This window comes from Triticum aestivum, chromosome 2A, assembly GCF_018294505.1.
Source record: "Triticum aestivum cultivar Chinese Spring chromosome 2A, IWGSC CS RefSeq v2.1, whole genome shotgun sequence".
Taxonomy (NCBI): domain Eukaryota; kingdom Viridiplantae; phylum Streptophyta; class Magnoliopsida; order Poales; family Poaceae; genus Triticum; species Triticum aestivum.
The window spans coordinates 737,337,789-737,362,246 of NC_057797.1; the positions used below are offsets into that span (position 1 = coordinate 737,337,789).

The 24,458-nt window shown below is 44.7% G+C and overlaps 1 protein-coding gene across 1 annotated transcript; it reads right to left on the minus strand.

Moving 5' to 3' along the window:
• Positions 1–21,336: 21,336 nt before the first annotated feature.
• LOC123191951 (putative receptor protein kinase ZmPK1) lies at positions 21,337–23,832 on the minus strand. Its single transcript, XM_044604479.1, has one exon. It carries the CDS (start codon positions 23,830–23,832, stop codon positions 21,337–21,339), a length of 2,496 nt encoding a protein of 831 aa, XP_044460414.1.
• Between the last annotated feature and the right edge of the window lie 626 nt (positions 23,833–24,458).

Genomic DNA, 24,458 nt, shown 5'->3' on the forward strand with positions numbered 1-24,458 from the left:
AGGGAGGCGGGTCAACGCAGGGGTGCTCGTCCCCTTCCCTGGTTCGAACGAAGCAGAGGACGCGGGGGAACGGCGGGAAGGCAGCAGCGGAGGGCGGTGTCTAGCGCGATGTAGGCGAACTTGGCGCAACTCCGGCGAGCTGAGGACTCCGGCGGGACGGCAGGGATGGAGCAGACGAACGGATCCAGCCCTATGGAGCCGATTTGACCAGAGGCGAGGCGAGGGGTGGAACGAGGCGAAGATGGGCTTCCGGTCCAGGCAGTCATGGCGGGGAGGCGCTCCGATGAGGCAGGGGTCGACTGGAGGTCGGGGATGGACTAGACCCTTCATTCCCAGTCAGATCCGGCGAGGACTTGGGGTCCAGGAACCATGGCATCTTCGGGAGCTCCTGAGGTCATCCATGGCAGAGAGGGAGAGAGGTTAGAGAGGAAGAAAAATATGGCAGGGATGAGAGATAGGAGTACAGAGAGGATCGGAGGGACCTGGTCGGGGAGGGCCGGTGAGGTCCGGCCTGGCGGTGTTGGTTGGCTCGGGGAAAACGAGGTGGATCTCGTGGCTGGCGGCGGGACAAGACTGATGGGACAAACTCCTTGATTTTAGGGTTAGGGGCTATATATAGCATGTAGGTGAAAGGAGAGGGATATGGATCATCGGATCGAAAACCTACGGACGAGAATAAATATGCTAAGGAGTACAATAAATAAAACGATGATATTTTGAAGATGTTTGGGGATGTTTCGGACCCAACGGTGAGGACTGTCCGGGTCGGGTTCGGGTAAGTTTCGGACACGCGCGAGGGGTCGATGCACTATGCAAAGAGGGGTAAGCTGGCCTGGCGGTTGGCAGTGGACTGAGAGGAGAGAAGAGAAAGCGGCCCGGCAACAGTTTTCGGAGACCGAAAACGCCCGACGTTAGACCGACTATAATGCCGCTATAGTTATCCGTTGGGGCGTCAAACGAACTCCAAATGCGACGAAAATTGGCAGGCGGCCTACCTACAACAAAACAACACCGCACGCCAACTTTCATCCCATTCCGAGAACATTTTCCGGCCACTTATAAAATACTATTTCAGACATGCCTCGGGCGCGTGCAAGTGTGTCTGGGCTCAGAACGGACAACGGAAGGAACGAGGAGACCGGGACGGATGCAAGTTTTGAAAACATGATGATGCAATGCACATGATGACATGATATGAAATGCATGACACGCAAGCAAAGACAAGGCAACAACAACGAATAACTGGAGGACACCTGGCATAACGGTCTCGGGGCGTTACACCTCTGCACTTGGAGGCCCAACAACGTCTACAAGAAGAAGGTTGTGTAATAGACATCAAGCTCTTTTCTGGCGCCGTTGCCGGGGAGGTGAGTGCTTGAAGGTATATCTTTAGATCTTGCAATCGAATCTTTTTGTTTCTTGTTTTAGAACTAGTTTAGTTTATAAAAGAAAACTACAAAAAATATGGAATTGAGTTTGCCTCATGCGCTTCATCTTTTTAATATCTTTCATGAGTATGATGGAAAGGAAAATTGTGCCAAAGTGTTAGAAGAAGAATGCATTAAAATGTTTGGCACTAAATCTTTGAATGATGAGCATGATTGCAATGTTGTTAGTATGAACTCTTTAAATATCCATGGTACTAATGATGATTGCACTAGTTATGATGAAAATGTCTCCTATAAACATGTCAATTTTTGTGGAGTGCATTGGCTTTGCAAGTACACACCAAATAGGGAAGATACCAAGAGGCATAAGTACTTAGAAACTAAATTGTTGCAATTAAGGCTAGATGATTGTGTTGAAAATTTAAATTTTCTTGGCCATACTTGTGAGCTTTGCAATGAACGTGGTCATTTAACCATCCGATGCAAATTGTTTCATGATCTAATCGTTTCCAAAAATTGTGATGATTTGATTTCTCTTGCACATCATAATGAACTTAGTTTGCTTATGGGTTACGAAGAAATGAAACGTATAACTAACTATCTTCCAGAATTTGCCCGTTATAAACTTCTTGGTTTTGATCTAGAGGAAATTTATATGTATTGTGCGGTGAATTGCATTGAAAATCCTTATATTGCCAATTACGTAAAGAAAAGAAAACAAATAGAGGATGAAGAGAATACTAACAAAAGGGAAGAGACTTCCCAATACCCTTCTATTATTTCTTATGATGAATCAGGTAACGAGGAGGAGCCTCCTATTCAACCAATCTCATTAATAAGGAGCTCCAAAAAAAGGATTGAACCCACACATGATGTGGTGAATAAGAAGAAAAGAAAAAGGAAGAGAGGTAAAAAGATATCTCTCCCAAATAATGCTGCTCATATTACTATTGTGCCTCATGAAAATATAATTGTGGAAGATAATGATACTTCTTATGATCTTGAAAATCTTTTTGGCACTTTCTTGGAAGAATATGATAATTGCTATACTATTGGTGCTATCAATACTATTAATGATGAGAGTGATTATGATTATGATATGAAAAGGCCCAAGCTTGGGGATGCTATGTTTGATGAAGATGATATTTTTAGTCTCCCAAGTTTTGATGAGAAAAATTATTATGATGAAATCATGCCTCCTATTTATGATGATTATATTGATGAAAGTGGATTTGGAGAGGTCATGACTTTATTTAGTAATGATTCCACTATTTTGAAAGAGGTTCCAATTGATTATGAGAACAAAGTTGCTATCTATGATGATTATTGTGATGACTTGTATGCTATAAAGAATAATGATATCCATGAAACTTGTCATCATGATTTTAGTTTTCAATTGGATTATGCCTCACATGATAATTATTTTGTTAAGTTTGCTCCCACTATTATTCATGAGAAGAATTTTGCTTGTGTGGAGAGTAATAAAATTTCTATGATTGTAGATCATGAAAAGAATGCTTTAGGTGCTGGTTATATTGTTGAATTCATTCATGATGCTACTGAAAATTATTATGAGGGAGGAATATATGCTTGTAGGAATTGCAATAATACCAAGTTTCCTCTCTATGTGCTTAAAGTTTCGAAGTTATGCTTGTTTTGCCTTCCTATGCTAGTTGATTTTTGTTCCCACAAGTTGTTTGCTCACAAAATCCCTATGCATAGGAAGTGGGTTAGACTTAAATGTACTAGTCATATTCTTCAAGATGCTCTCTTTATGTTACAATTCTTATCCTTTATGTGAGCATCATTGAAATCATCATGCCTAGCTAGGGGTGTTAAACGATAGCGCTTGTTGGGAGGCAACCCAATTTTATTTTTGTTCCTGTTTAGTACTCCCTCTGTAAACTAATATAAGAGCATTTAGATTACTACTTTAGTGATCTAAACGCTCTTATATTAGTTTACGGAGGGAGTTATAAATAATTTATCTAGCCTCTGTTATGATTGAGTTTTTATGTTTTAATTAGTGTGTGTTCCAAGTAGAACCGTTGGGAAGACTTGGGGAAAGTCTTGTTGATCTTGCTGTAAAAAACAGAAACTTTAGCGCTCACGAGAATTGCTGCCATTTTTTATTGGAGAGTGATATTTAGTTAATTATTTTTGAAGATGATTAATAGATAAATTCCTCACGTCCAGCAATTTATTTTAGAATTTTTGAGGTTCCAGAAGTTTGCGTTAGTTACAGATTACTACAGAATGTTCTGTTTTTGACAGATTCTATTTTTCATGTGTTGTTTACTTATTTTGATGAATATATGGCTAGTAAAAGAGTTTATAAACCATAGATAAGTTGGAATACAGTAGGTTTAACACCAATATAAATAAATAATGAGTTCATTACAGTACCTTGAAGTGGTGTTTTGTTTTCTTTCGCTAACGGAGCTTACGAGTTTTCTGTTAAGTTTTGTGTTGTGAAGTTTTCAAGTTTTGGATAAAGATTCGATGGACTATGGAATAAGGAGTGGCAAGAGCCTAAGATTGGGGATGCCCAAGGCACCCCAAGGTAATATTCAAGGACAACCAAAAGCCTAAGCTTGGGGATGCCCCGGAAGGCATCCCCTCTTTCGTCTTCGTTCATCGATAACTTTACTTTGAGCTATATTTTTATTCGCCACATGATATGTGTTTTGCTTGGAGCGTCATTTTATTTTATTTAGTTTTGCTTGCTGTTTGAATAAAATACCAAGATCTGAAATTCTTAAATTTTAGAGAGTCTTCATATAGTTGCATGATTATTCGACTACTCATTGATCTTCACTTATATCTTTCGGAGTAGTTTGTCGTTTGCTCTAGTGCTTCACTTATATCTTTTTAGAACACAGTGGTGGTTTTATTTTGAAGAATTAGATGAACTCTCGTGCTTCACTTATATTATTTTGAGAGTCTTTAGAACATCATGGTAGTTTGCTTTGGTTATGAAACTAGTCCTAATATGATGGGCATCCAAGAGGGATATAATAAAAACTTTCATATAGAGTGCATTGAATACTATGAGAAGTTTGATACTAGATGATTGTTTTGAGATATGAGGATGGTAATATTAGAGTCATGCTAGTTGAGTAGTTGTGAATTTGAGAAATACTTGTGTTGAAGTTTGTGATTCTCGTAGCATGCACGTATGGTGAACCGTTATGTGATGAAGTCAGAGCATGATTTATTTATTGATTGTCTTCCTTATGAGTGGCGGTCGGGGACGAGCGATGGTCTTTTCCTACCAATCTATCCCCCTAGGAGCATGCGCGTAGTACTTTGTTTCGATAACTAATAAATTTTTGCAATAAGTATGTGAGTGCTTTATGACTAATGTTGAGTCCATGTATTATACGCACTCTCACCCTTCCACCATTGCTAGCCTCTCTAGTACCGCACAACTTTCGCCGGTACCATAAACCCACCATATATCTTCCTCAAAACAGCCACCATACCTACCTATTATGGTATTTCCATAGCCATTCCGAGATATATTGCCATGCAACTTTCCACCGTTCCGTTTATTATGACACGCTCCATCATTGTCATATTGCTTTGCATGATCATGTAGTTGACATGGTATTTGTGGCAAAGGCACCGTTCATAATTCTTTCATACATGTCACTCATGAGTCATTGCACATCCTGGTACACCGCCGGAGGCATTCATATAGAGTCATATCTTGTCCTAAGTATCGAGTTGTAATTCTTGAGTTGTAAGAAAATAAAAGTGTGATGATCATCATTATTAGAGCATTGTCCCAGTGAGGAAAGGATGATGGAGACTATGATTCCCCCACAAGTCGGGATGAGACTTCGGACGAAAAAAAAGAGGCCAAAGAAGCCCAAATAAAAAAAGAGGCCATAAAAAAAAGAAGGCCCCAATAAAAAAATAAAAAAATAAAAAAATGAATGAGAGAAAGAGAGAGAAGGGGCAATGCTACTATCCTTTTACCACACTTGTGCTTCAAAGTAGCACCATGATCTTCATGATAGAGAGTCTCCTATGTTGTCACTTTCACATACTATTGGGAATCTTTCATTATAGAACTTGGCTTGTATATTCCAACGATGGGCTTCCTCAAAATGCCCTAGGTCTTCGTGAGCAAGCGAGTTGAATGCACACCCACTAGTTTCTTTTGTTGAGCTTTCATACATTTATAGCTCTAGTGCATCTGTTGCATGGCAATCCCTACTCACTCACATTGATATCTATTGATGGGCATCTCCATAGCCTGTTGATACGCCTAGTTGATGTGAGACTATATTCTCCTTTTTGTCTTCACCACAACCACCATTCTATTCCACCTATAGTGCTATGTCCATGGCTCATGCTCATGTATTGCGTGAAGATTGAAAAAGTTTGAGAACATCAAAAGTATGAAACAATTGCTTGGCTTGTCATCGGGGTTGTGCATGATTTAAATATTTTGTGTGGTGAAGATAGAGCATAGCCAGACTATATGATTTTGTAGGGATGGCTTTCTTTGGCCAGGTTATTTTGAGAAGACATGATTGCCTTGTTAGTATGCTTGAAGTATTATTATTTTTATGTCAATATGAACTTTTATCTTGAATCTTTTGGATCTGAATATTCATACCACAATTAAGAAGAATTACATTGAAATTATGCCAAGTAGCACTCCACATCAAAAATTATCTTTTTTATCATTTACCTACTCGAGGACGAGCAGGAATTAAGCTTGGGGATGCTGATACGTCTACAACGTATCTATAATTTTTGATTGCTCCATGCTATATTATCTTCTGTTTTGGACATTATTGGGATTTATTATCCACTTTTATATTATTTTTGGGACTAACCTATTGACCCAGAGCCCAGTGCCAGTTCCTGTTTTTTCCCTTGTTTCAGTGTTTCGAAGAAAAGGAATATCAAAGGGAGTCGAAACGGAATGAAACCTTCTGGAGAAGTTATTTTTGGAAGGAAAGCAACCTGATAGACTTGGAGTGCATGTCGGGAAAGAAACGAGGGAGCCACGAGGTAGGGGGCGCGCCCACCCCCCCAGGGCGCGCCCTCCACCCTCGTGGGCCCCTCGTGGCTCCCTTGACGTACTTCTTCCTCCTATATATACCCATATACCCTAAAACGATCGGGGAACAGAATAGATCGGGAGTTTTGCCGCCAGAAGCCTCCGTAGCCACCGAAAACCAATCTAGACCCGTTCCGGCACCCTGCCGGAGGGGGAAATCCCTCACCGGTGGCCATCTTCATCATCCCGGCGCTCTCCATGACGAGGAGGGAGTAGTTCACCCTCGGGGCTGAGGGTATGTACCAGTAGCTATGTGTTTGATCTCTCTCTCTTGTGTTCTTGAGGTGGTACGATCTTGATGTATCGCGAGCTTTGCTATTATAGTTGGATCTTATGATGTTTCTCCCCCTCTACTCTCTTGTAATGGATTGAGTTTTCCCTTTGAAGTTATCTTATTGGACTGAGTCTTTAAGGATTTGAGAACACTTGATGTATGTCTTGCTTGGGATACCCGTGGTGACAATGGGGTATTCTATTGATCCACTTGATGTATGTTTTGGTGATCAACTTGCGGGTTCCGCCCATGAACCTATGCATAGGGGTTGGCACACGTTTTTGTCTTGACTCTCTGGTAGAAACTTTGGGGCACTCTTTGAAGTACTTTGTGTTGGTTGAATAGATGAATCTGAGATTGTATGATGCATATCATATAATCATACCCACAGATACTTGAGGTGACATTGGAGTATCTAGGTGACATTAGGGTTTTGGTTGATTTGTGTCTTAAGGTGTTATTCTAGTACGAACTCTAGGGCTGTTTGTGACACTTATAGGAATAGCCCAACGGATTGATTTGAAAGAATAACTTTGAGGTGGTTTCGTACCCTACCATGATCTCTTCGTTTGTTCTCTGCTATTAGTGACTTGGAGTGACTATTTGTTGCATGTTGAGGGATAGTTATAGGATGCAATTATGTTAATATTGTTGAGAGGACTTGCACTAGTGTTAGTATGAACCCTAGGCCTTGTTTCAACACATTGCAATACCGTTTACGCTCACTTTTATCATTCGTTACCTTGCTGTTTTTATATTTTTCAGATTACAAAAACTATTATCTACCATCCATATACCACTTGTATCACCATCTCTTCGCCGAACTAGTGCACCTATACAATTTACCATTGTATTGGGTGTGTTGGGGACACAAGAGACTCTTTGTTATTTGGTTGCAGGGTTGCTTGAGAGAGACCATCTTCATCCTACGCCTCCTACGGATTGATAAACCTTAGGTCATCCACTTGAGGGAAATTTGCTACTGTCCTACAAACCTCTGCACTTGGAGGCCCAACAACGTCTACAAGAAGAAGGTTGTGTAGTAGACATCAATATACTTCTATTTTGTAACAATCATCATTTGTACTTGATAATACTGATGTGATCTTCCATGGGGCACATAATAATATCCAACGCAGGAACTTCGATGTCATGTTTGTTGCAAAATAATGCCACCTGTGCAAAAAATTCTTCACGTCCATGAGACCTAGTATGTTGCATTCTACTCTTTGCCAAACTAACAAGTGACATTGCATTATCTTGATCTCTCTTTTGTGAAGATTTGGACACCGGCGTGTCATTTGTGTAGCCAAGAATAACTAACATCAAGTGAAGATTGAAAACAAAGTCAAATGATTCAAAAACAAGAGCAACTACATGTATTCCTGTCAACTTACCTTTTGTGGAGGATCTTTTCCAATAACATCAAGTACTTTGAGGATTGTGGGATGCACGCTAACAATGTGCACAATGGTTCTAAAATGGGATCCCCATCAAGTATCACTGGGTCTTGCTAGTCCCATCTCTTGACTCAACATACTTCCACTCTCAGTCTCACCCATTTCAAGTGTTTCCAAAACCTTTCGAGCTCTAACATATCAAAGCATGTCATGCCGCTTACAAGAAACTCCAAAAGTATTGAGCAAGTTGCAAAAATGATCAAAAACATCACCCACATGGTTCATTTAACTTTGCCACAGCAATAAGAACTAACTGGAGTTGGCAAAGCAATGGATGTAATTAGTAGACGGTGACTCTTTCATGATCAATGTTTTCAACTCTTTAATCTCCCCTTTCATGTTTCTAGCCCCACCATATCCTTCCCCATGTATTTGACTAGGAGTCAAATGATGATCTTTAAACAAAGTTTCAATTGCATCCTTATGTGACGATTTTTATCTTTATTTTTCTGTAAAGATATGTTTGTAAGAACATATAATGCTTACTATATGGCCTTAGATTTTTTTGAAAGAAAAAAGTTACTAAGTACAAGTTTCATATCAGCCTTGTGTTGTCATCAAACTATTATTACCTACTAACCAATACCCAACACGTGAAGCGGAAGAAGAATCAAAGACCCTTATATTTTCAAAATAAACATCATTCCTAAATCTTCATATACTCCAAATACAACAGCAATACCAACTGTGACAAACAATTAATCTTGCATATATCGGATATCGCATGGAGATTCGGTGACTACGGTGGCGGCCATTGTCGTCTTTTCTGTAGAGAATATGGAGTAGCGAGCATCTTGAGATCCAAAAGAGCATCCGCAAGGAAATGCCAACTTCAAATCCTTTTATCTCTCGGCTGCTTGCCCGGATAAAGACAAAAACTTCTACATGGTTATGCATGAACACATCGAGTGTAGAAATAAGAAAGGAAAGAATAGATGATCCTCATTGGCGACACAATACCATGCCCTCTTGTAGAAGAGGTTGTCCGCCTTGTGTCCTTGCAAGGAACCCCAACAGTGGAACTGCGTCCAAGTCAACACCACCTCGAGCAGCAATGGCTTCGAAAAGATCATCGTTGTCATGTCAATGTCGCTGCCCCCTCACGTCAAAAAAATGTCGCTGCCCTCGCCAAGGGCAAAGACATTGAGGACATCAGCATTTTCTTTCCAAAGTCGTTTCCCCTAGAGACGAGATCGAGTTTGGTGTCGGCGATTGACGAGGGAGACAACAGTGAGAACAACCATGGAAGGTGCATGCCTCAAGTGCTGGCAGCTAAGTCACCGACCAATGAATTGTCAAATTACATATTTGCATAGTAGGCAGGCCGAGTATAATTTCATGGATACTCGGCATGCACAACGTAAGTCGAGTATCGGGTAGAAAGAGCGTTGCTACACGTATGTGCGGCTACGTGATGTGGGAGGTTACGTAATGACCTGGGAATGTTTAATTGGGCATTATTGGGTGATGTCTACTACGCAACCTTATTCTTGTAGACACGTGTTGGGCCTCTAAGCGCAGAGTTTTGTAGGACAGTAGCAATTTTCCCTCAACTGAATGACCTAAGGTTTATCAATCTATGGGAGGCATAGGATGAAGATGGTATCTCTCAAACAACCCTGCAATCAAATACAAGAAATCTCTTGTGTTCCCAACACACCCAATACAATGGCAAATTGTATAGGTGCACTAGTTCGGCGGAGAGATGGTGACAAAAGTGTAATTTGGATGGTAGAAATATATTTTTATAATCTGAATAAATAAAAACAGCAAGGTAGCAAATAGTAAACGGGCACAAGAACGATATTGCAATGCTTGAAAATGAGGCCTAGGGTACATACTTTCGCTAGTGCAATCTCTCAACAATGCTAATATAATTGGATCATATAACCGTCCCTCAACGTGCAACGAAGAATCACTCCAAAGTTCCTATCTAGCGGAGAACATAAGACGGAATTGTTTGTAGGGTACGAAACCACCTCAAAGCTATTCTTTCCGATCAGTCTATCCTAGAGTTCGTACTAAAATAACACGAAGCTATTCTTTCCGATCGATCTAACCAAGAGTTCGTACTAAAATAACACCAAAGAAAATTCAGATTCATAATATTCAATCCAACACAAAGAACTTCAAAGAGTGCCCCAAGATTTCTACCGGAGAAACAAAGACAAGAACGTGCATCAACCCCTATGCATAGATTACCCCAATGTCACCTCGGGAATCCGCGAGTTGAGTGCCAAAACATATATCAAGTGAATCAATATGATACCCCATTGTCACCACGAGTATTCAATTGCAAGACATATATCAAGTGTTCTCAAATCCATAAAAGTATTCAATCCGATAACAATGAAATCTCAAAGGGAAAAACTCAATTCAGCACAACAAGATAGAGAGGGGAAAACACCATATGATCCGACTATATTAACAAAGCCCGCGATACATCAAGATCATGACATCTCAAGAACACGAGATATATATATATATATAAAGAGAGAGAGATTAAACACATAGCTACTGGTACAAATCCTCAGCCCCGAGGGTGGACTACTCCCTCCTCATCGTGGTGGCCGCCGGGATGATGAAGATGGCCACCGGAGATGATTCCCCCCTCCGACAGGGTGCCGGAAAGGTTCTAGATTGGTTTTCGATGGCTACACAGGCCTGCGGCGGCGGAACTTCTGATCTAGGGTTACCCCTGATGGTTTATCTATTTATAGGATTTTTTGGCGTTGGTTTCACACTAAGATGGGCCTCGATGTGAGCACAACCCACCGGGGCAAGCCAGGCCCACCAGGCGCGCCCTGGTGGGTTGTGCCCTCCTTGTGGCTCTTCTAGCCCTCCCACGAAGCTTCGGGGTCTCTTTTGTTCCAAAAAAATCATCAAAATTTTTAGCTCATTTGGAGAACTTTCATTTCTGCACAAAAAACAACAGCATGGTAGTTCTGCTGAAAACAGCGTCAGTCCAGGTGAATTCCATGCAAATCATACCAAAACCATATAAATTGTTGTAAACATGGCATGGATACTTCATAAATTATAGATACGTTGGAGACGTATAAGCATCCCCAAGCTTAATTCCTACTCGTACCCGAGTAGGTAAATGATAAAATAAATAATTTATGAAGTGTGAATGCTAGGAAAGTGCATAAGTTTGATCAATGATAATTTCAATCACTTTTCCTAGCATCATAATAGCAACCCTTTCTCATAAAACTTATCATGATAAAGTAGCAATTGAAAATGGAATTTTTGTTGTGGAATGCTACCTATCATATTCATCATGAACTCTTTTCTTTTGTAGCATGGACATTTGGACTTCTATATGGTTCAAAGCAATAGTCTAGTTTTGACATGATGACTTTAATACTCAAGCATACCAACAAGCAACCATGTCTTTCAAAATATCAACACTAAAATAAGTTATCCCTAGCCCATCATGCTCAATCATTGATCCATTCATGAAACACACTCGCGTATTAGCTACACCCAATGCTTAAGTACGATCATAGTGCCCCCTAGTTGGTGCTTTATAAGAGAAGATGGAGACTCGAATTAAAAATAAAAATTGCATAAAGTAAAATAAAGGCCATTTGCATAGGGAAGTATGGATTTGTAGAGGTGCCAGAGCTCAAAGCGAAAATCGAGAGATAAAAAATATTTTTGAGAGGCATACTTTTCCCACCAACGAAAATGACTTAGAGCTCCCAACACTTTCCATGCTAGATATATCATAGGTGGTTCCCAAACAGAAAATAAAGTTTATTCCTTTTTCAACCATACTTTCACTTCCCATGGCTAACTGTATCAACGCGTGCCCTCCATACCAACACTTTCCAAGGAATTTATTATTTGACAACATAAAGTAAATTCATTTTTATTTCGGGACTAGGCATCCCTAATACTTTGCCTTACTCTCGTGCAATGACAAGTGAATAAACACTCATCGTGAGAATAACACATCTAGCATGGAAAATATTGGCCACCCCTCACCGCCTCGCGAGCGGTACGAGCACACAAAAGAGAAATTTATTTTGAAAATTAGAGATGGCACATACAAATTTGCTTAGAACGACAAAAGAATACCGCATATAGGTAGGTATAGTGGACTCATGTGGCAAAACTGGTTTAAGGGATTTTGGATGCACAAGTAGTGATCATACTTAGTGCAAAATGAAGGCTAGCGAAAGATTGGGAAGCGACCAACCAAGAAACGAATAATCTCATAAGCGAGCATTAAGCATAATTAACACCGAATAATGCACCACAAGTAGGATGTAATTTCATTGCATAACTATTGACTTTCGTGCTTGCATAGGTAATCACAAACCTTAACCCCAATATTCTTACTAAAGCATAATTACTCATCAACATGACTCACATATCACATCATCATATCTCAAAACGATTACAAGGAATCAAGTTTGTTTTGTCCAATGATCTTCATGAAAGTTTTTATTATATCCCTCTTGGATATCTATCACTTTGGGACTAATTTTCATGTGTTGCTTTTGATAAGCTCAAACAAATATAAGTGAAGATCATGAGCATAATATTTCTTTCACTCAAATTAATTTAAGTGAATCAAGAGAGAATTTCTTCAAAAATACTAAAGCACACCGTGCTCAAAATGATATAAGTGAAGCACTAGATCAATCCCATAGAAAAGAGCTTCGTTGACGGGATGTGGATGCCGCTTACCTAGCCTCCCTGACAACTATTTGAGGACTCTATTTTATTTAAAAACTTTCAGATATAAGTATTTTATTAAAGAAGCAAGCTAAATGAAAATAAAATGACATTCTAAGAATAGCACAACTCATGTGAAGAAGCAAAAAAAAACTAGGCTCAACCGATACTAATCAATAATTGTTGAAGAGGAAAGATGGGATGCCCATCGGGGCATCCCCAAGCTTAGATGCTTGAGACTTCTTGAAATATTATCTTGGGGTACCTTGGGCATCCCCAAGCTTGCGATTTTGTGTCTCCTTAATTCTTCTCATATCACGGTTTTCCTAAATCTCAAAAGCTTCATCCACACAAAACTCAACAAGGACCCGTGAGATAAGTTAGTATAAACCAATGCAAAAACCTTATCATTCTCTATTGTAGAAAATCACTAAAATTATTATTCAACATTGCATACTAAATTCCTCTGCATATTTAATACTCCTATCCTCAAATAGAATCATTAAACAAGCAAACATATGCAAACAATGCAAACATAACAGCAATCTGCCAAAATAGTACAGTCTGTAAAGAATGCAAGAGTATCAATACTTCTTTAACTCCAAAACTTATAAAAATTTACCACACTGTAGAAAATTTATCAGACCTCATTTTTCAAAAAAGTTTCAACATTTTATCACATTCTAACTTTTCTTGGGAATTTTTGCAACAGCGGTAAACTTTATGTTTTCTAACGGCAACATGTATACTTGCAAAATAAGCATGACAAAGACTATCAATGCCATTTTTATTGAAATAAAAGATGCAAAACATTATTCTAAATAACATCAAGCAAATACTAATAAAATAAAATGACGCTCCAAGCAAAACACATATCATGTGTCGAATGAAAATGTAGCTCCAAGTGAGGTTACCGATAATGTTGGAGACGAAAGAGGGATGCCTTTCGGGGCATCCCCAAGCTTAGTTGCTTGGATCTTCCTTGAATATTACCTTGGGGTGCCTTGGTAATCCCCAAGATTAGGGTCTTGTCACTCCTTATTCTCCTTATATCGACATCTCACCCAAAACTTGAAAACTTCAATCACACAAAACTTAACGGAACTTCGTGAGATAGGTTAGTATGATAAAGAGCAAACCATTTCACTTTGGTACTGTCAAAGACAAGATTCATAATTGTTTCCAAACAATGCCTACTGTAGCATATCATTTCCACAATTTATATTGAGCAATATACGCCATAGAAACTAGGAAACAAGCAAACTATGCATTGAAAACAGAATCTGTCAAAACAGAACAATGTGTAGTAATCTGTACTCCAACCATACTGCTGCTACTCCAAAAATTCTGAAAAATTAGGAAAATCTGAGAAATTTTTCTATTGATATTATACAAAAATATTCAGAATTTTATCACGCTTCTGTTAAAAAAGTGAATTGTTTTCCCGAGCGCAAAAGTTTCTGTTTTTCAGCAAGATCAAATCAACTATCATCATAAGCCATCCCAAAGGTCTTACTTGGCACTTTATTTAAACAAAAGCAATAAAACATGATTAATACAGTAACATAATCATGTGAACACACAAAAACAGTAGAGGTAAATGTTGGGTTGTCTCCCAACAAGCGCTTTTCTTTAACGCCTTTTAGCTAGACATGATGATTTCAATGATGTTCACATAAAAGATAAGAATTGAAACATAAAGAGAGCAACATGAAGCATATGACAAGCACATTTAAGCCTAACCCACTTCCTATTCATAGGAATTTTGTGACCAAACAACTTATTGGAACAAGAATCAACTAGCATAGGAAGGCAAAACAAGCATAACTTCAAAATTTTCAACAGAAAGAGAGGAAACTTGATATTATTGCAATACCTACAAGCATATGTTCCTCCCTCATAATAATTTTCAGTAGCATCTTGAATGAATTCAACAATACAATCATCACGTAAAGCATTCTTTTCATGACACAAAATCATAGAAAACTTATTACTCTCCACATAAGCAAATTTATTCTCGTCAATAGTAGTGGGAGCAAACTCAACAAAATAACTATCATGAGAGTGAAAAATAAAATCTTGATGACAATTTTCATGGTTATCATTATTCTTTATAGCATACATGTCATCGCCATAATCATCATAGATAGCAACTTTGTTATCATAGTCAATTGAAACCTCTTCCAAAATAGTGGATTCATCACTAAATAAAGTTATGACCTCTCCAAATCCACTTTCATAATTACTACAATAAGATTCAACACCCTCCAAAATAGTGGGATCATTAGTACCTAGAGTTGACACTCTTCCAAACCAACATTCAGCAATATAATTATCATAAATAGGAGGCATGCTTTCATCATAATAAATTTTCTCATCGAAACTTGGGGGAGTAAAAAGATCATCTTCATCAATTATAGCATCCCCAAGCTTGTAACTTTGCATATCGTTAGCATCATGGATATTCAAAGAATTCATACTAACAACATTGCAAGCATGCTCATCATTTAAATATTTTGTGCCAAACATTTTACTGACTTCTTCTTCTAACAATTGAGCACAATTTTCTGAACCATCACTTTCAAGAAAGATATTATAAAGATGATCAATAATATGATGCAACCTCAATTCCATTTTTTGTAGTTTTCTTTTATAAACCAAAGTAGTGATAAAACAAGAAACTACAAGATGCAATTACAAGATCTAAAGATATACCTTCATGCACTCACCTCCCTGGCAATGGTGCCAGAAAAGAGCTTGATGTCTACTACGCAACCTTATTCTTGTAGACACGTGTTCGGCCTCCTAGCGTAGAGTTTTGTAAGACAGTAGCAATTTTCCCTCAAGTGGATGACGTAAGGTTTATCAATCCATGGGAGGCATAGGATGAAGATGGTCTCTCTCAAACAACCCTGCAATCAAATACAAGAAATCTCTTGTGTCCCCAACACACCCAATACAATGGCAAATTGTATAGGTGCACTAGTTCGGCGAAGAGATGGTGATAAAATTGTAATATTGATGGTAGAAATATATTTTATAATCTGAATAAATAAAAATAGCAAGGTAGCAAATAGTAAATGGGCACAAAACAGTATTGCAATGCTTGAAAATGAGGCCTAGGGTCCGTACTTTCGCTAGTGCAATCTCTCAACAATGCTAATATAATTGGATCATATAACCGTCCCTCAACGTGCAACGAAGGATCACTCCAAAGTTCCTATCTAGCGGACAACATAAGACGGAATTGTTTGTAGGGTATGAAACCACCTCAAAGCTATTCTTTCCGATCAATATATCCTAGAGTTCGTACTAAAATAACACGAAGCTATTCTTTTCGATCGATCTAACCAAGAGTTCGTACTAATATAACACCAAAGCAAATTTGGATTCATAATATTCAATCCAACACAAATAACTTCAAAGAGTGCCCCAAGATTTCTACCGAAGAAACAAAGACAAGAACGTGCATCAACCCCTATGCATAGATTACCCCAATGTCACCTCGGGAATCCGCGAGTTGAGTGTCAAAACATATATCAAGTGAATCAATATGATACCCCCATTGTCACCACGGGTATTCAATTGCAAGACATATATCAAGTGTTCTCAAATCCATAAAAGTATTCAATCCTATAACAACGAAATCTCAAAGGGAAAAACTCAATTCATCACAACAAGATAGAGAGGGGAAAACACCATATGATCCGACTATATTAACAAAGCCCGCGATACATCAAGATAGTGACATCTCAAGAACACGAGAGAGAGAGAGAGAGAGAGAGATTAAACACATAGCTACTAGTACAAACCCTCAGCCCCGAAGGTGGACTATCACTCCTCATCGTGGTGACCGCCGGGATGATGAAGATGGCCACTGGAGATGATTCCCCCCTCTGGCAGGGTGCTGGAAAGGGTCTATATTGGTTTTCGGTGGCTACAGTGGCCTGCGGCGGCGGAACTTCTAGTCTAGGGTTACCCCTGATGGTTTCTCTATTTATAGGATGTTTTGGCGTTGGTTTCATGCTAAGATGGGCCTCGAGGTGAGCACAACCCACCGGAGAAAGCCAGGCGCGCCCTGGTGGGTTGTGCCCTCCTCATGGCTCTTCTGGCCCTCCCACGAAGCTTCAGGGGTCTCTTTTGTTCCAAAAAAATCATCAAAAAGTTTCACTCATTTGGAGAACTTTCATTTCTGTACAACACCATGGTAGTTCTGCTGAAAACAGCGTCAGTCCGGGTGAGTTCCATGCAAATTATACCAAAACCATATAAAATTGTCGTAAACATGGCATGAATACTTCATAAATTATTGATACATTGGAGACGTATCAGTGGGGTCATGGGGCCCACCATGAAATTCAGGAGGGGTGTCTTTAGTTAAGTGGAAGGGGGTTTCATAGGGTTAAGTATATAGTTTTGTAGGTGTAGCATTTTGTGGGTAGAAAAGACTTGGCGTACCGAAAATCTTACATCTACGAAGAGCTACGTACCACTTTACGTAAACTACCTAACAACTAAACCTCTCCCCCCTATTTTCAGGGGGTGGACCCGTCCTTCCCCTTACCCCCAATCATATTCATCCACCTGGTTCGTTACGTTAATTACATAGAACTTTTTACGTAGCTCTAGCATTACTCCTTGGCGTACACACTATGCTCGGACTAGAAAGGAAAAAATACACTTGGCTTATACTAAGCGCTTGGCAAAGCCCTTGCCCTGTGTCCACCTGCACCGCGGTATATAGTGCTAAACTGGTTTCCCAGGGAAACATCAGCTAAATATAAGACCGGCTAAGAGCATCTCCAGCCGCGCCCCCAACAGGCCCCCTAGGCCATTGTTTAGCGCCGGCGGGTGAAAATCGGCCCAATCGCGCCCCCGGGAGTCCGTTTTCGCTAGGTTGGGCCGAAATAACAGCCGGCGCACCCGAGCCGAACCCGGTGCGCTCGGGGGCGCCTGGGGGTGCCGGCATAAGCGAAAAGGGGCGTGGGGCCACTCCGTCGATGAGAGGAGGGCCTTTTCCCGCCGTTTCTTCATGCTTTCCCCCCTCGGCTTCCCTCTCATTCTCTCCATTCCTCCCGCCAATCTTCTCCTCCTCCCCTCCCAGCCGGCCGCCATGCCGCCAAAGAAGTACGTGGTCCCCCGCACCACGACGGGTGCGACCGCCCCCGTTGCCAAGCCGGAGTAGAGGAAGCCGAGGGCGCCGCCGTCCAAGCCCCCGGGCATGTCCAACGCCGACTGGAGGGCGGAAGTTCGGCGACGGGAGGCTGTCACCACCGACCAGCGAAATAGGGCCAACACCAAGAAGTCCCGGGACAGCGTGGCGCTTGCGTCTGCGGCGGCGGTGGAGCAGGCGGAGTGCTCGGCCGAACAAGCCGAGGTGGCTCACGTAGGGATGATGAATCCACCCGGCGGTCACGCCCCGTATGCGTCCTGGAGCCAGCAAAGCGTCGGTACCTCCACGTCTTTAAGCGGATCGAGAAGTGCGAGAAGTGGGCGGATGTCCGACGCACCCTCGCCAAGGCCAAGGAGACCTACAAGCCGGGCGCGGGCAATGGGCGCCCTGAAGGAAACAAAGGGGCCAAGATGGGGAAGCACGCCGACGCAGCTACCGCGCGAGTGTAGGAGTCCATTGAGCATTATTGCCTCACCGACGCACAGGCCCAGGCCACCCTGCGTGAAGAGAAGACCGAGGCGCAGTGGTCGGCGTTGATGATGAACAGCGCCGTCAAGCTCGACCTACTCCGGGCCAACGTCACCGCGAAGAAGAGGAACACCGACCTGACTTTCCTGATGGGTGGGGCGGACATATGCTCCAGAGCAACGACGAGCAGCTCAAGGCGTGGTACCTGGCGGAGCGCTGCCTCATCCTAAACCAGCTGCCGTCGACGGCGCCACCAACTCTCACGCCCACGCCGACGACGCCGCCAAGCCCGAGCGATGATGCCTTCACGACGCCCAGCAGCACAGAAGTCGTGCCGACGTCGCGCAGCACCGAAGCAGCTCTGACACCGTCAAGCCCGCGCACGCCGACTCCGCCGACGCTGGAGGCCGACCTCGCCGTTTGATGCGTTGCCCACGCGTCCTTTCTTTTTTTGTATGCCAAACTTTTCATTCGATCGCCGAACTGTGGCAAGGTGATCGCCGAACTGGACTGCTGATCGCCGGACATGTGGCGGTTTTTTGTTAGCGGGAATGGCCAAGTTTGAATTTGCCGCCACTTGGGGGCGGCGCCTGGGGGCGTGGCTGGGAGCTAGATCACCCCCAGGGCCTAAAAAGTGTCGGGCGGGCGCCCGAAATAGCGCCGGCCTATGCGCTGGGGAGCCGAACGAGTGGAGATGCTCTAAACTTCAGTGATACATGAAATTATATTTAATGCCACTTACTTCTTTTTATTTCACTGTATCTTCATCCAACGGCTCACGCTTTGTCTTCCATCTTCCAACTACCTTCTTCTTCCCATGATCTAATTTGCCCCTTCTCTGCAGCCGCCGGCCTACCCCGCCCCATCCGCCTGCCTCCACCCCTTGCGGCCGGCAGGCGCCGCCACACACTGCCCTTCCCTCAAACTCCCCCCACCGGCGTTGCTGGCCACCGCGTCGACCATTGATACGTCCATTTTGCATCATGCTTTTATATCGATATTTATTGCATTATGGGCTGTTATTACACATTATGTCACAATATTTATGCCTATTCTCTCTTATTTTACAAGGTTTACATAAAGAGGTAGAATGCCGCAGCTGGGATTCTGGGCTGGAAAAGGAGCAAATATTAGAGACATATTCTGCACAGCTCCAAAAGTCCTGAAACTTCATGAAAGTCATTTTCAGAATGCATAAAAAATACTGAGCGCAAGAAGTTCCGGAGGGGGGCCACACCCTGCCCACGAGGGTGGGGGCGCGCCCAGGCTACCTCATGGGCCCCCTGGTGGCTCTCCGATGCCCATCTTCTGCTATATGGAGTCTTTCGATGAGGAAAAAATCATAAGCCAGCTTTCCGGATGAGACTCCGCCGCCACGAGGCGGAACCTTGGCGGAATCAATCTAGGGCTCTGGCGGAGCTGTTCTACCGGGGAAACTTCCCTCCGGGAGGGGAAATCATCGTCATCGTCATCACCAACAATCCTCTCATCGGGAGGGGGTCAATCTCCATCAACATCTTCACCAGCACCATCTCCTCTCAAACCCTAGTTCATCTCTTGTATCCAATTCTTGTCTCCAAGTCTGCGATTGGTACCTGTGGGTTGCTAGTAGTGTTGATTACTCCTTGTAGTTGATACTAGTTGGTTTATTTGGTGGAAGATCATATGTTCAGATCCTATATGCATATTAATACCCCTCTGATTATGAACATGAATATGCTTTGTGAGTAGTTACGTTTGTTCCTGAGGACATGGGAGAAGTCTTGCTATTAGTAGTCATGTGAATTTGGTATTCGTTCGATATTTTGATGAGATGTATGTTGTCTCCCCTCTAGTGGTGTTATGTGAACGTCGACTACATGACACTTCACCATTATTTGGGCCTAGAGGAAGGCATTGGGAAGTAATAAGTAGATGCTGGGTTACTAGAGTGACAGAAGCTTAAACCCTAGTTTATGCGTTGCTTTGTAAGGGGCTGATTTGGATCGACATGTTTCATGATATGGTTAGGTTTACCTTAATACTTTTGTTGTAGTTGCGGATATTTGCAATAGAGGTTAATCATAAGTGGGATGCTTGTCCAAATAAGGACAGCACCCAAGCACCGGTCCACCCACATATCAAATTATCAAAGTACCGAACGTGAATCATATGATCGTTATGAAAACTAGCTTGACGATAATTCTCATGTGTCCTCAGGAGCGCTTTTCTCTATATAAGAATCTGTCCAGACTTATCCTTTGTTACAAAAAGGATTAGGCCACCTTGTTGCACTTTATTTACTTTTGTTACTTGTTGCTCGTTACCAATTATCTTATCACAAAACTATCTGTTACCTATAATTTCAGTGCTTGCAGAGAATACCTTGCTGAAAACCGTTTATCATTTCCTTCTATTCCTCGTTGAGTTCGACACTCTTACTTATCGAAAGGACTACGATAGATTCCTTATACTTGTGGGTCATCAACCATCCCTCTAAGCCTCGCCGCAACAGAGAACTCCGGTGATTCGGTGCAACCCCCCCCCCCCCCCCCCCCCCCCCCCCACACACACACACACAAAGATAGATAATTAAGAAATTTCTTCCCCCTAATAGTTTGGAATGAAGGAAGGAAGAGGTGACTACGTCTGGAAAAAAATCCAGGTACATGATAAACAGCAAAACCGGCTAAATATTGTACAGTAACCATGAGTCAGATACAAAATTGATAATAAAATAAAATAATACAAAATTCAGATCCTCCTTAATTGGAACGATCGGAAAGCCTGATTCTCAGGTGCTAATCGTCAGGTATTGATTCAGTTCAGACCATGTGGCTGATCTCCGGGACCGGAGACGACGCGTGGCGGAGCGACGGCGGCACCACGTCCTGCGACGAGAGGAGCATCTGCACGACGGCGTCCATGCTGGGCCTCCTGCCGGGGTCGTCGTCCACGCACGACACCGCCACCTCCAGCATCGCGGCCGCCTGCGGGTGGCTGAAGTCGCCGCGCAGCCGCGCGTCGACGAACTCCTCCAGCCACGCCTCCTGCAGGTCCCTCGTCTCCTCCCTCAGCAGCGCGACGAGCCGCGGGAAGTCCATGCGCAGCGCCTCCCCTCCCCCTCCGTCCACCTCCCAGTCGCACACCCGCTGCCCACGGAGCAGCTCCAGCAGCACCACGCCGAAGCTGAACACGTCGGCCTTGCCGGTGATGGGCAGGCTCAGCGCCCACTCCGGCGCGACGTACCCCCTGGTGCCCTGCACCCGGGACAGCACCCGCCCGCGCTCGTCCCGCCGGCTCAGCAGCTTCACCAGCCCGAAGTCGTTGATCTTGGGCTCCAGGTCCGCGCCCAGCAGGATGTTCTCCGGCTTCACGTCGCAGTGCACGATCCACTCCAGGCACTCGTGGTGCAGGTACGCCAGCCCCTTGGCCACGCCCACGGCGACCCCGTACCTCGCGTGCCAGCCAAGCGTGGCGGCGCCGTCCTCGCCGTCGAGAAAGAGGACCTTGTCGAGCGAGCCCTTCTCCACGTGCTCCGACACGAGGAGCCGGTGCGAGTGCTCGGAGCAGAAGCCGAAGATCCTGACCAGGTTCATGTGGTTGATCCGACCGATGACGCTGAGGTCCGACCAGAACACCTCGTCGGCCTGCATCTCCTCCTCCAGCCGCGTCACGGCGACGCTCCGGCCGTCGTCCAGGACGCCCTTGTACACGGCCCCCGACGCGCTCCTCCCGACCTCCTCGCTGAACTCGGAGGTCGCGGCCGACAGCTCGTCGTACGTGAACCGCCTGAAGTGGTTGAGCACCAGGCTGTACCCTTCGTCGCGGATCCGCCGCGCCGCCGGGTCGGCCCGGAACACGAACAGGTACCCGACGGCGATGAAGATGGCCTCCATGACGAACAGCCCGGCCAGGAAGGAGTAGAAGTAGACGAAGTTGAGCTTGCTGCCGGCGGCCAGCAGGTAGGAGGCGCTGCTGTTGGCGTTCACCTCGCGCACGGTGCACCTGTGGCCGCCGAGGCGCAGCACGGAGGGGTCGAGGTTCTGGACGCGGCGGGGCACCTTGAGGTAGATGACCTGCTTGCTGTCCGGGCGTCGGCCGTTCCAGAGCGCGATCTTGGGGTAGCACTTGCCGGAGCCCTGCTTGTAGCCGAACGCCTCGCAGTTGCAGTCGTCGAGGCAGATCTGGCGGCACGTGTCCAAGGTGAGCGCCTCGGTGTAGTTGAAGTCGAAGCCCCAGTAGTCGGCGGCCGGCATGGGCGCGAAGTACACGTCCTCGCCGCACCGGACGTCGAACTCGCGCCGGCAGCCCTTGCTCCAGTCGCTGGCGTTGGCGACGACGAACCCCTCCGGGCACGAGCACACCGGCGCCCCGCCCAGCCCGTACGTGCACAGCCCGTAGCGGCCGCAAATGCCGTGCACGTCGCATTGGCGCGACATGGCCGCCCACGTGACCCGCCACGTCCCACGTGACCGGCCGGAGACGTCGAGGCTGTACTGGCGGAGGTTTCCGTCGTAGTCGAGCGTGAGGCGGCGCATGACGCCGGCGTCGCCGAGGTCGGAGGCGTTGAACTTGAGGTTGTCGCTGGCGTAGAAGCGGCCGCGCGCGCTGAGGCTGCCGTAGCGGCTGCTGTTGTAGGCGGTCCGGTTGTTGTCCCACCACTTGTTGAACGGGTTGGGCCAGTAGTTGCTGCTGATCTCGGGGCCGTCGTACATGAGGTTGAGGATGTTGTTGCTGTCGAAGTAGAAGTTGTAGAAGCCGGAGTAGGGCAGGCCCCTCGCCGACGCCGACACGAGGCGGCGGTACCGCGTGATGGGCTGGCCGGGGAGGAGCGTGTCGGTGGGCCAGTCGAAGCTCTGCCAGAGCGCGCGCCCGGACGCGTCGGACACGACGAGGTTGCCGGAGTCGAGCAGCTCCGCGCGGTCCGCGCCGGCGTCGCTGGTGTTGGTGCTCCACACGACGCGGCCGTCGAAGTCCCGCAGCACGAGGGAGCCGTCGTGCCGGAGCTCGGCGCGGGAGCCCCGGCCGTTGACGGGGGCGTCGCGGTTGGCCGCCCAGGCGACGGTGGCGTCGGCCGAGGCCGTGAACCAGATGGCCAACGTGTAGGCGTTGGTGGCCACCTTGCGGAAACCGCACGAGAAGTTGCCGCCCGGGGACACCAGGGCCTGCACGTGCCGGCCGGAAGAAGACGAAGACGACGATGCGGCGTCCTCCACGGCGAAGGAGTCGCCGCGCCACATGACGCTCCGGTGGTCGCCGTCGGAGAGAGCGATCCAAGGCAAGGTGGCGAGCATGAGGAAGACCATGAGCGCCCTCATGGCGTTTGCTCCTCCGCTCCCCAAGTGTGCTACGTACGTGCAGCTCGTCAAGGCCGGCAATGGAGCAAGGCAGGCGAAGCTGCTGGCTGCGACAGGTGACAAGCTGGTTCTGGTTCATCATGGGTGCTGCGAGCTTCTTATAGTGAGCGATCAGCACACGCGCGCACGGTGCGATTGTTGGCGGCTGGCTTCTGATAATCCAGATGTTGGGGGAGACACGGTCATGGTCACATTGAAATGACTCCCGTCGTCTCTGAGTTTGGTCAAGGTATTTTCAGACTAGCAAGAAGCCCTGCATATTGGGAAGTAAGCCATTGAACGAGTATGTCCGCTATCTTATTTCCATTTGTATAGCCGCCGCCTGGCCTATGTGCTACAAGTTGTGTGATTGACTTGTGGATTAGTGGACCGGGAATGTTTGTCAAGTTTCCTCAACATAGCGTAGACTTGGACACGTTCCATTTACTGCACTTCAATTGCAGAAGCAGCCATGTTTACACGGAACCATTAGTCAAGGCACGAGAACGATAAACACATCAAACCTCAGAAGCATCAACTAGGGCTTGTTTTGCACCTGGAGTTATGTTGATTGGAGTCACAAACGATGGTGACGTACCGCTACTAGC